Source organism: Rhinatrema bivittatum, chromosome 4, assembly GCF_901001135.1.
Source record: "Rhinatrema bivittatum chromosome 4, aRhiBiv1.1, whole genome shotgun sequence".
Classification (NCBI taxonomy): Eukaryota; Metazoa; Chordata; class Amphibia; order Gymnophiona; family Rhinatrematidae; genus Rhinatrema; species Rhinatrema bivittatum.
The window spans coordinates 110,890,599-110,903,122 of NC_042618.1; the positions used below are offsets into that span (position 1 = coordinate 110,890,599).

The 12,524-nt window shown below is 41.8% G+C and overlaps 1 protein-coding gene across 4 annotated transcripts in view; it reads left to right on the plus strand.

Annotated features, from left to right (window-relative positions):
• Positions 1-12,524, plus strand: part of DNAL1 (dynein axonemal light chain 1) — a 106,905-nt gene that overhangs the window by 40,712 nt on the left and 53,669 nt on the right. For all 4 annotated transcript variants that reach the window (XM_029598665.1, XM_029598667.1, XM_029598669.1 and 1 more), the window contains 2 exons: positions 8,453-8,508; positions 10,502-10,557. In XM_029598665.1, coding sequence (XP_029454525.1) covers positions 8,453-8,508; positions 10,502-10,557 — 112 coding nt within the window. The remainder of the gene's footprint in view (positions 1-8,452; positions 8,509-10,501; positions 10,558-12,524) is intronic.

Below are 12,524 nucleotides of genomic sequence, written 5' to 3' on the forward strand. Positions count from 1 at the left end.
TTGCTGAGGGTGCCCCGTTTCCAGATGGAAACGCTGCGGATTGTTTTAGCAGCGGTTCGGCAAGGAGAATTTCTAGCATCATTGGACTTGATGGAGACCTATCTCCATATTTCCATCCAAGCGAAGCATCAGTGTTTTCTGTGTTTGTGGTCCTGGGACAGCATTTTCAGTTTTGGCCCTCCCATTTGGTTTGTCAACAAGTCCATGCACATTCTCGAAGGTGATGGTAGTGGTGGCGGCAGCCCTCCGCGGGGAGGGGATCTTAGTTCATCCTTACATGGACGACTGGTTGATTCGAGGAAAATCAGAAGAATGTTGACAGTTGGTGGGGAGAGAACTATATCGGTTGCAGATCTTGGGCTGGGTGTTCAAGTGGGCAAAGAGCCACTTCTTTCCCACCCAAACTCTGGAGTACCTGGGGGCGAGGTTCGATACTCACGTTGAGAGTTTTTCTCATGTCCGAGAGGATTTTGAAGTTGCAGGCTCAGGTGCAATGTTTTCTGAGAATGGTGGTCCCCAGGGCTTGGGATTATCTTCAGGTGCTGGGGTCAATGGCGTCTATCTTGGATTTGGTGCCTTGGGCCTTTGCTCACATGCATCCACTTCAGGGGCACTGCTCTAGTGTGGAATCCGTTGTCAGAGGAGTTTCATCGACAGTTGCCGTTGATGAAAACCTCCAGGTCCAGTCTCTCATGTGGCCAAATTTCGAAAAGGGGATGGATCTGGAGATCCTGGAGGGAGGGTGGTCAGCACAAGGTCTGTGGTCACCAACGGAAGCAACTTGGTCGATCAACTGGTTGGAGACGAGAGCAGTCCACAGAGTGTTGGAGTTCTGTTCGTTGATTCAAGGTCAGATGGTCAGAGTTGTTTTTTTTTTGGACAATGCCACTATGATGGCATATATCGTTGGGGGGACGGGGACGAAGAGTCATGCAGTGGCCCAGGAGGCTCAGGAGCTGTTTGTCTGGGCGGAACTACATTTGAAGGGAATATCCTCTTCTCATGTGTCAGAAGTGGACAATGTGCAGGCAGACTACATCAGCCAACAGCAGTTGGACCTGGGAGAATGGGAGCTGTCTGTGGAAGCCTTTGATCTTATCCAGTCTCACTGAGGCAGTCCAGGACTGGATCTGATGGCGTCCAGGAGCAATGCCAAGGTGTCAAGGTTCTTCATTCGCAGGCAGGAGGTTGGAGCCAAGTTTATAGATGCTCTGCTTCTTCCATGGCCCACAGGGATTGCTCTGTATGTGTTCCCGCTGTGGCCTCTCATAGGCCAGGTGTTACGACTTGTAGAGAAGCATCCAGGCCGAGTGGTCCATGGTTCAGCTCACAGTGGACGGCCCTCTAAGGTTGGCTATCTAAAGGGGCTCTTAAGGCAAAGTCTTATTTTCTCGGATTGGGCAGATCATTTTGATCTCGCGGCTTGGCTTTTGAGAGTCAAGGTTTGCAGCTGAAAGGTTACTCTGAACCCGTGATTTCCACTTTGCTTCAGGCCAGGTGGCTGGCCAAGCCAATGGCTTATTTCCAGGTGTGGTGAGTATTCGACAACTGGTGCTTAGAGGAAGGTGTTGACCCATTGCAGGTGGATATTGCTCAAGTGTTGGCCTTTCTGCAGCACGGCCTTTCGAAGGGTCTGGCTTACATTCACTGTGGGTTCAGTTGGCAGCCTTAGGTGGTCTCCAAGGCAGGTTGCGAGGGAGGACATTGGCCTCACACCCGGATGTGGTGAGGTTTCTCAAGGGGGTTAAGCATCTGTGGCTGCCGGTGCATAGGTTGTGCCAGGTGTGGAGTTTGAATTTATTATTGTGTGTGCTTTATGGTCCTCCGTTTGAGCCGTCGAGGTGGCGATTTGCTCAGCTCGGAGGATTTCAGAGTTTCAGGTTTTGTCCTGTAGGGAACCCTTTCTGAGAATCTCAAATGAGGGGTTTTGTTGCGTACAGTTCCCTCGTTCTTGCTTAAGGTGGTTTCTGCCTTTCATCTGAATCAGTCCGGAGAGCTGCCTGCTTTCCTGAATTGCTCAAATGAATCGCCGGAGTCCAGGGAGTTCAATCTTTTGGATGTTCGTCGGGTTCTGTTGCGTTATTTAGAAGTCGCCAACAGTTTTCGATGGTCAGATCACTTGTTCATGATATTTGGAGAGGGGCAAGAAAGGGTTGCAAGGTCTCCAAAGACACGATAGCGCATTGGCTGAAGGAAGCTATTGTCTTGGCCTACATTTGCAAAGGAAATCAGGTTCCGGATGGATTGCGTGCACACTCTACTAGGGCACAGGCAGCTTCTTGGGTCAAGGGTCAGTTGGTTTCGCCATAGGAGATTTGTACAGTGGTGATGTGGTTGTCTTTGCACACTTTTTTTTTCTCACCATTACCGGTTGGATGTTCCAGTGTAGGGGTACTTTGGTATATCCTACTTGTCTGGATTGATCTGGGGTACCAAAAGGAAAGGAAAATTGGTGCTGACCTGCTAATTTTCATTGCTGAAGTACCTCAGATCAGTCCAGAGACCCATTCCAATGTACTTTTTGCTCAAGACCGTGGTGGCAAATCCATGCTAGGTCACATTTCTGGGAAGAACTGTCAGGTGTATATAGTTGGGGTCTTCGGTAGATTACCTGGTTCTTTGGTTTTCCCTTTGACTTCCGGTGGTTACGTTATGTTCAGGGGTTGGCCTGTTAAGAACATAAGAACATGCCATACTGGGTCAGACCAAGGGTCCATCAAGCCCAGCATCCTGTTTCCAACAGTGGCCAATCCAGGCCATAAGAACCTGGCAAGTACCCAAAAACTAAGTCTATCCCATGCTACTGTTGCTAATAACAGAAGTGGCTATTCTCTAAGTCAACTTAATTAATAGCAGGTAATGGCCTTCTCCTCCAAGAACTTATCCAATCCTTTTTTAAACACAGCTACACTAACTGCACTAACCACACACTCTGGCAACAAATTCCAGAGTTTAATTGTGCGTTGAGTGAAAAAGAACTTTCTCCGATTAGTTTTAAATGTACCACATGCTAACTTCAAAGAGTAACCCCTAGTCTTTCTATTAACTGAAAGAGTAAATAACTGATTCACATTAACCCGTTCTAGACCTCTCATGATTTTAAACACCTCTTATCATATCCCCCCTCAGCCGTCTCTTCTCCAGGCTGAAAAGTCCTAACCTCTTTAGTCTTTCCTCATAGGGGAGCTGTTCCATTCCCCTTATCATTTTGGTAGCCTTTCTCTGTACCTTCTCCATCGCAATTATATCTTTTTTTTGAGTTGCGGCGACCAGAATTGTACACAGTATTCAAGGTGCGATCTCACCATGGAGCGATACAGAGGCATTATGACATTTTCCGTTTTATTCACAATTCCCTTTCTAATAATTCCCAATATTCTGTTTGCTTTTTTGACTGCCGCAGCACACTAAACCGATTTCAGTGTGTTATCCACTATGATGCCTAGATCTCTTTCTTGGGTGGTAGCTCCTAATATGGAACCTAACATTGTGTAACTATAGCATGGGTTATTTTTCCCTATATGCATCACCTTGCACTTATCCACATTAAATTTCATCTGCCATTTGGATTCCCAATTTTCTAGTCTCAAAAGGTCTTCCTGCAATTTATCACAATCTGCTTGTTATTTAACTACTCTGAACAAGTTTGTATCATCTGCAAATTTGATTACCTCACTCGTCGTATTTCTTTCCAGATCATTTATAAATATATTGAAAAGTACGGGTCCCACTCCCTTCCACTGAGAAAATTGTCCATTTAATCCTACTCTTTGTTTCCTGTCTTTTAGCCAGTTTATAATCCACGAAAGGACATCGCCATGACCTATCCCATGACTTTTTACTTTGACAAAGTTCCTCATGAGAGGCTTCTAGGAAAACGCCTCCTGAAAATCCAAATATACTACATCTACCGGTTCACCTTTATCCACATGTTTATTAACTCCTTCAAAAAATTGAAGCAGGTTTGTGAGGCAAGACCTGCCTTGGGTAAAGCCATGCTGACTTTGTTCATTAAACCATGTCTTTCTATTTGTTCAGTGATTTGATGTTTAGAACATTTTCCACTATTTTTCCTGGCACTGAAGTCAGGCTAATCGCTCTGTAGTTTCCCGGATCGCTCCTGGAGCCCTTTTTAAATATTGGGGTTACATTAGTTATCCTCCAGTCTTCAGGTACAATGGATGATTTTAATGATAGGTTACAAATTTTTACTAATGGGTCTGAAATTTCATTTTTGAGTTCCTTCAGAACTCTGGGGTGTATACCATCCGGTCCGGTGATTTACTACTCTTCAGTTTGTCAATCAGGCCTACCACATCTTCTAGGTTAACCGTGATTTGGTTCAGTCCATCTGAATCATCACCCATGAAAACCTTCTCTGTTACGGGTATCTCCCCAACATCCTCTTCAGTAAACACTGAAGCAAAAAAATCATTTAATCTTTCCGCGATGGCCTTATCTTAATTGCCCCTTTAACCTCTCGTTCATCTAACTGTCCAACTGACTCCCTCACTGGCTTTCTGCTGCTGATATATTTAAAAAGGTTTTTACTGTGAGTTTTTGCCTCTACGGCCAACTTCTTTTCAAATTCTCTTAGTCTGTCCTTTCAATGTCTTACATTTAACTTGCGAATGCTTATGCATTATCCTATTTTCTTCTGTTGGATCCTTCTTCCAATTTTTGAATGAAGATCTTTTGGCTAAAATAGCTTCTTTCACCTCCCCCTTTAATCATGCCGGTGATCGTTTTGCCCTCTTTCCACCTTTCTTAATGTGTGGAATACATGTGGACTGTGCTTCTAGGATGGTATTTTTTAACAATGACCTCGCCTCTTGCACAATTTTTACCCTTGTAGCTGCTCCTTTCAGATTTTTTTTCTAACTATTTTTCTCCTTTTTTCAAAGTTTCCCTTTTGAAAGTTTAGCACAAGAGCCGTGGATTTGCTTACTGTCCCCCTTCCAGTCATTAATTCAAATTTAATCATATTATAATCACTATTGCCAAGCGGCCTCACCACCGTTACCTCTCTCACCAAATCCTGTGCTCCACTGAGAATTAGATCTAAAATTGCTCCCTCTCTCGTCTGTTCCTGAACCAATTGCTCCATAAAGCTATCATTTATTCCATCCAGGAACTTTATCTCTCTAGAATGTCCCGATGATACATTTACCCAGTCAGTATTGAGGTAATTGAAATTTCCCATTATTACCGCACTACCAATTTGGTTAGCTTCCCTAATTTCTCTTAGCATTTCATTGTCCGTCTCACCATCTTGACCAGGTGGACGGTAGTATACTCCTTTCACTATAGTCTTCCCCAACACACAAGGGATTTCTACCCATAAAGATTCGATTGTGCATTTAGTCTCATGCAGGATGTCTATCCTGTTGAACTCTATGCCATCCCGGACCTAAAGCACCACACCGCCTCCTGGATGCTCATCTCTGTCATTGCGATATAATTTGTACCCCAGTATAGCACTGTCCCATTGGTTGTCCTCCTTCCACCATATCTCTGAGATGCCAATTAAGTCTATGTCATCACTCACTGCTAAAACCTCAAAAACGGCACCAATATCTTCTGGGGAATTGACAATGTGATAAATCAAATATATTAATTAATCCCCCAATGAAACACCTTTGCAGGTGTTTCATTACACTTTGCAGCTCTCCTTTTTCAAAAAAAATTTTTCCTCCATTTAAATGGTGACTTACTTCGTGAGCAGAGTAATGTTATTCAAATATTTGCAAAAATTAATTTGATTTATCACTCACTGCTATACATTCTGATTCTCCCATCTTACTTCTTAGACTTCTGGCATTAGCATACAAACATTTCAAAGTTTGTTTTTTTCTTTGTATTTTCATTCTGCTTTTTAATTGATAGGGATATTATTGGAACCTCACTGTTGGGATGCCCTAATTCTAATGCATCATTAGTATCCTTTGAAGATACCTCTTTCCGAACCATGCGCTGCTGAGCGACTGTCAGCTTTCCCCTTTGTTCTAGTTTAAAAGCTGCTCTATCTCCTTTTTAAAGGTTAGCGTCAGCAGTCTGGTTCCACCCTGGTTAAAGTGGAGCCCATCCCTTCGGAAGAGACTCCCCCTTCCCCTAAAGGTTCCCCAGTTCCTTACAAAACTGAATCCCTCTTCCTTGCACCATCGTCTCATCCACGCATTGAGACTCCAGAGTTCTGCCTGTCTCTGGGGACTTGCGCTTGGAACAGGGAGCATTTCAGAGAATGCTACCCTGGAGGTTCTGGATTTAAGCTTTCTACCTAAGAGCCTAAATTTGGCTTCCAGAACCTCCCTCCCACATTTTCCTATGTCAGTGCCCACATGTACCATGAGAGCCGGCTCCTCCCAGCACTGTCTAAAATCCTATCTAGATGACGTGTGAGGTCTGCCACCTTTGCATCAGGTAGGCATGTTACCAGGCGATCCTCACGCCCACCAGCCACCCAGCTGTCTACATTTAGAGTTCAGTGTTTTCCCCTTTAATTTTCACAATAGTTGGGGTGGTTGATCTCTAATCTGGCTTGGTACAGGTCAATACTGAGGGACTGCAGGTGGCAGTCTAGGTTATGTAGCTGTGCCTCAAACTCTTTGGTTTTCTGCCTCCATCTACTGGCAGGGATGCAAAACCCCCTTGCCTGGACTGATCTGTGGTACTTCAGGAATGAAAATTAGCAGATAAGAACAAATTGTCTTTTATTGGACCAACATAAGAATAATCCAAAGATGTTGAACTACAGGAGATTTTGAGACCACTTGGTCACCTGAAGAAGACTTATATAGTCTCAAAAATCCCTGCACTGTAACATCTTTGGATTATGATGCTGTTCCAATAAAATGGATCACAATTTACATGCACTCCAGTAGATTTTAAGTTAATTTTTCCATAGTGAATTATTTTCAAGTAATTTTGCCTATAGCATAGAGTTGAAAAGATAGATCTGTTTGTATATGAGAAGATAGTTATTATGCACCTGTAATGGACTATTAATTAGTATTTTTATTCTATTGTCCTTTCTCAAAGCTTTTCTCTTTGATTTGACAGTAAACATTGCACCCAGATGAAGTACCATCTAGCCTAAGGATAGAGAAGAAGGCTTCTTTGAGTATCTGTCAGTACTGCTCCTCTGGGAGGAGAATTGTCCAATTCTTCCTAGCTGCACTAAGCTCGTACCATGGAGCTGAACTATACTGGCCCATTAAGCAAACATTCAAGAGGAGGTGTAATGCTCAGATGCCCCTTTCATCTTACTCAAATTTCAAAAATCTCTGCACTATCCCCATCTCTGCAATAGTTAATTGAATGATGTATCTCAAGCTGCCTTATCTTAGCACTGACCTGGTATCCAGATAGCAGGATCAGTTTAAAGCAAAACTGTTTTGTGCCGCTCTTTGAAGTTAAGTCCTTAGTTTTCTTCTTATTCAGTAGCAGTTCAATCTCACCCTGTTTCTCAGATGCCTAAGTCTATTGAGATGAAGGGGGGAAAAAACCCAAGACAGCGCACCTTATTAAATGTCACAAATCGACAACTTTTAACAGTGTTTAAAGCCATTAGGCTGCCTTCATTGGAACCCCCCCCCTTTTTTTTTTTTAGACCTTTTTTAAAGCTCAGTATATTTCTTTTATAATAAATCTTTCAAAAATAATCCATAGTGAACAGTATTTATCTCAAAAAAACAGGTCGGTATCAACTCCTGGAGTCAGACCAAAAACGCTGACATGACCATGTTTCGCGGCTTGAGCTGCTGCTTCAGGGCGTTCCAATTCTTTACTCCATTTCCAGTCACTAAAACAAGTTTGAGACAAGCTACGTTCTAGCAGTTTACAAGACAAAACTTTCAGCCAATCAGGAAATGTAACAATTTCTTTCCACCAATCAGAAAAGATACTACTTTAAATCCTCAAAAAAATGTCTAGCCCATTTCTTTCAGATCCCAAAGGTGCAAAAGCCAATTGTTATTTAAATAAATGCCACTCAATTGTTGCATTTAACCTTTCGGGTGACACAGTGTTCAATCGATAAATCCAAAATTGTTCATGCTGCATAAGATTCAAACCACGGTTACCTCCTTGCGGATGTGTATGAACCAATTCAAGTGCACAGCCTTTAATTTGTTCAAATGTATGACCCACATTAATGCAATGTTGGACAAGAGGTGCTTCCATTCTTTGATTTAATAAACAGCTCTTTTGTTCTGCTAGTCCAGAGAAGTAAATTAGATTGTTTGGCCTATAAGCAACATGAAAATAATATAAATGTATAGAAATAATACAAATAAATAAAAAATCGTTTGCAGAGACAGAAGGAGGTGGCACTTGTGTGATGAAACTGCCAGTAGTATAGGGAATAATTTCAAGAAGACTAACAGAATTTGATCTGCTCTTCAAGAGACTTCTACACTCACTGTAAATATTTTATTTTATTGTCTCTTTAAAGGAAGCTGTCCCTTTCGACAAACTGCATTGAGAAAATAGCTAACTTGAACGGCCTAAGTAAGTTAAATAGCTTGAGTTTATTGCCAATTTATTGTAGAAAGTCTAATGGTTAAAAATGTTGGTGACGCCATTCTCTCTCTCTCTCTCTCCACAATCTGAATTTTGAAAAGTATGCTACGTATACAGCCCTGCAGACACTTTCCAAACTGCAATTTAGAGTAGCAGACCAATTAATAAAGTAACATAAAACAAGTTAAAAGATAAATGAAAACCACTCTCATCCTATTCTCTCCCTCCTTGTTATGTTACCAATATTCTCTCCTCAATTTTGCCAGTAAAATAAATTAAAACTTGAAAGATGCATTCTAGATTACATGTATGCATTTACAGCAGCAGCTTAAATATGTAATCCAGAAGTCAGATACCAGGAAAATGTTTTGTGTCCACCAGTAATTGTTAGATTCATGCAGGGCACTGTATGAGTAGCTAATGAGAGATCTGAAACCTGGTGTGGCTGCAGAACTGCACAGGAACATCACTTTTTAATTGCATTCAAGCACATTAATTTCATAGTGTGCCTAAGTACCACTGGCCTTATTGAAGAGGAAACTCAAACTATAGTTTGGTTTGTTGCAACATACAGGTCTGCAGCTGAATCATGGAACCAGCCACAGAGAAAGATACTTTAATTAACCACTTCATGCTGCCTAAAAGCACAACCCTATTGCCCTAATGTGAAGCAAGTATCTTCCTGGTTACCTGCTAGTTTTTTGGATTATAGAGTTTTGATGGTAAACTGGCTTGAAAATTTGAGTGTTTAGCTGCTGGTATATCCATCATGTGCCCAGCAGCAGGAGCAGTCTGTAAACTTTGCTTATTCCCAATTCTAGGGGTAGAAATCGCTGATTTTGGAAACAAACTGCATGTGCTCCAGTCTATTTACTAGCAAACTACTTTTTCAAAATAATCCTCCAGGTTAGTAGGTATTTATGGTACACTAGAACAGAGGTTCCAAACCTGTCCTGGGGACCCCAGCCAATCAGTTTTTCAGGATATCCATAATGAATATGCATGACATAAAATTTGCATGTTATGGAGGCAGTGCATGCACATTTATCTCATGCATGTTCATTGTGGATATCCTGAAAACCTGACTGCTGGGGGTCCTCCAGGACAGGTTTGGGAACCACGTCACTAGAATATTATAATATTGCTAACCACTTGGCATTCCTAAGCACTGTTATTTATTTCCCTTCACATTCTGAGGATAGCAACATTTGTTTTTTCACTAAGGGTGCTTCTATTGGTATCGTTCATAAGGGAACTTTTCTGTATATGAATGCACAATCTGTTACTTTTTCCTGCTTTTTTTCTTCCACTCAGCTACCCTGCATGGCCAAGGACCTTCACCAGTCCAAGGCCTGGAGGGGCGCCTCCAAGACACATACTCAGTGACCAGCATTGGTCAGCATGAGCTGCCATCCCTCCTTTGGGCTTGTGTACATCACCTTTGTGGCACATCCATGCCCAGATGGCCCTACCAGATGAGTGTTCAAACCAGAATCACAGACAGCACTTCAAACTAAGCCCCGAGCATCTCTGTTTATATCCCTTGCTTTCTCTATTACGGCTAGGGCTGACACCCCAATGACAGTCCCAGGGTTAGTCCTTAATCTATCTCACAAGATACAGTTTAGCACAATCTGCTGACCAGACCAGCAGGGCAGCCAGCTTGGCTTTATCACTCAAAATTCTTAACTGTGCTTGTGCATTTTTCATGTCAAATTTAGGGAAATATGGCCAAATGTGATTGCAATCAAATCTTACCTGGGATGATCACCTATAGCATGCATCTTTTATGAGCATTGGTATAGCTATAGCTGAGCTACATTTTTATATCACACTGCATGTACAAAATGTATTTATTTATTAACTTGATATGGCAGTGTTTTCATATTTACAACTGCTTTTTATGCCTGCTAATTGTTGCATGATGTCCTGCACTGATTTTTTTCACACAAATAGAAATCTTATTTTCTGTCTCCTCTAGAGAACCTGCGAATCCTATCATTAGGGAGAAACAACATAAAGAACCTTAATGGACTGGTGTGTTCTTTTTTCATTCACTGCTTTTTCCATTTGGAACAGTTCCTGCATGCTATGAAGTTCTCTGCTACTAAAGGAGAATTCTCAGTTTTAGGGGGGTGTCAGCTCTGTGACTGTTCTGAATCAGCTTAATCCAGCAGGAGCCTGCAATGAAGCATATACAGCATAGCTGTGGGCCAAATGTCTGTAAATGCCCTGATACTTCATCCTTTTATTGACAATACCTCTCAGTTTTTTGATCTTTGCTCACAAACATAAGAGGCAACCAATGGAATCCTGCCTCCAGGCTCTCATTCCCTCAAACTGTGATATTGTGGATTGTTATCATCCTGTAGTATTTGCTTTTATATTATGGATGGAAAAATTTGACTGAGGTTTACTGGTGATCATTTAGCTAGTGTCTAAGGAAAAATGAGATTCATAGAGGTAATTTTTCAGTGGGCTAGTGAGCAGAAAAGTTACCCAGGGAACTTTACCCAGATATTGAGCAGAACATACCTAGCTAAGGGTTCTGCTGAATATATCCAGTTATAGATACCTAAATAATTTTAGGACAGCTATTTATCTACCAGACTTACCAGCTAACTTTAGCCCAGTAGCACTGAACATTGCTTACTGGTTAAAATTAAGCCCTGTACGCGGAGCACCTCTAGTGCTGCCCTTATTTTACCTGACTAAATTTTGTTTGGGTAATGAGTTAACCAGAGAGTGGGGGTAAATATTTAAATATAGGGCTTTGTCCAGGTAACTCAAAAAGTTATCAGGACAAACTCTTTGAATATTGACCTCATAGTAAATATTGGTCGGGAGTCTTTGGCAAGATGGCACCGTTATATCAAGTGCCAGGATTTTGCATCAGAAAGGATTTGTTTTCCCATGAATCTATAGGGTCTGTAAATATCCCAACTACCCAACCTTAATACAAACCATTTTGAAATGGTACAAATTTTACTGAAAGCTTAATGATTGTACATCGTTGAAAGCTAAAAAAGGAGGGACGCATGTAAATGCTTGTTTTCCTTTAATAAGCAGGCTGAATTAGCTATCACATGTGGCTGACGACATCCAGCAGCACCGAATGGACTTGTGTCTCCAAGCTAGTAGAGCTTTGAGCTCTACTGACCGTATACAGGAGTTGCCACATGGGAATTGCCTTGTGAGTCTCCTCAGTCATTTCTTGTCCGAGCATAGCTTGGATTTGATCTCTGTCTCTCCTACAATTTCTCTTTAAAAATCCTAAAAACTACTTTATTCAATATGGGGTAGATTTTAAAACTTGCACGAGCGCATCCATGTGCATACCCGACGCAGGTGTGTGCATGTTATAAAATTGGGGGTTGGCGTGCACAAGGGGGTGCACAATTGTGCACCTTGCATGCGGCAAATGGCCGCTGTGCCGGGAGCCTCTGACCCCACCCCGGACCATCCCACCCCTTTTTGCAAACCCTGGGCTTACACCATCCCGGGGCTTTATGTACGTCGCCAGGCCTTTTGAAAATAGGCCCAGCGCGCGTAATCTTTTGAAAATCTGCCCCTATATTTTTACTTCAGTTTCTTCTTCTAAAGTTGCCTCGCTGCCTCTGCAGCCCCACAACAGCACTTTTCAGTGCTATTAAAAAAAAAAACCTCCAAAACCCCCCCCCCTTTTTCTTAATGATGAAGTATGGCCTTTCCTTCTACTATGTCCAGGCAGAAGAAGAAATCAACAATGGTGAGCATTTTTTTTGCGTCTTTTTTGAATTTATGAATTTTAATATACATAACAAAGCATTAAACTTTGTTATAGAAACACATGGAATCAAGTACAAAGAAAAAAACATGACTAATTTATAAACAAAATAACAGTACAGTCATTCATTACCAAGCAATACAAAAAATAAGAGCAGAAAATCAGAGAGAAAATTAGGAAAACATTAATAGAAACTGGCTTAACATGTATCTAACAGCTATTTAAGTTATGCCTACAT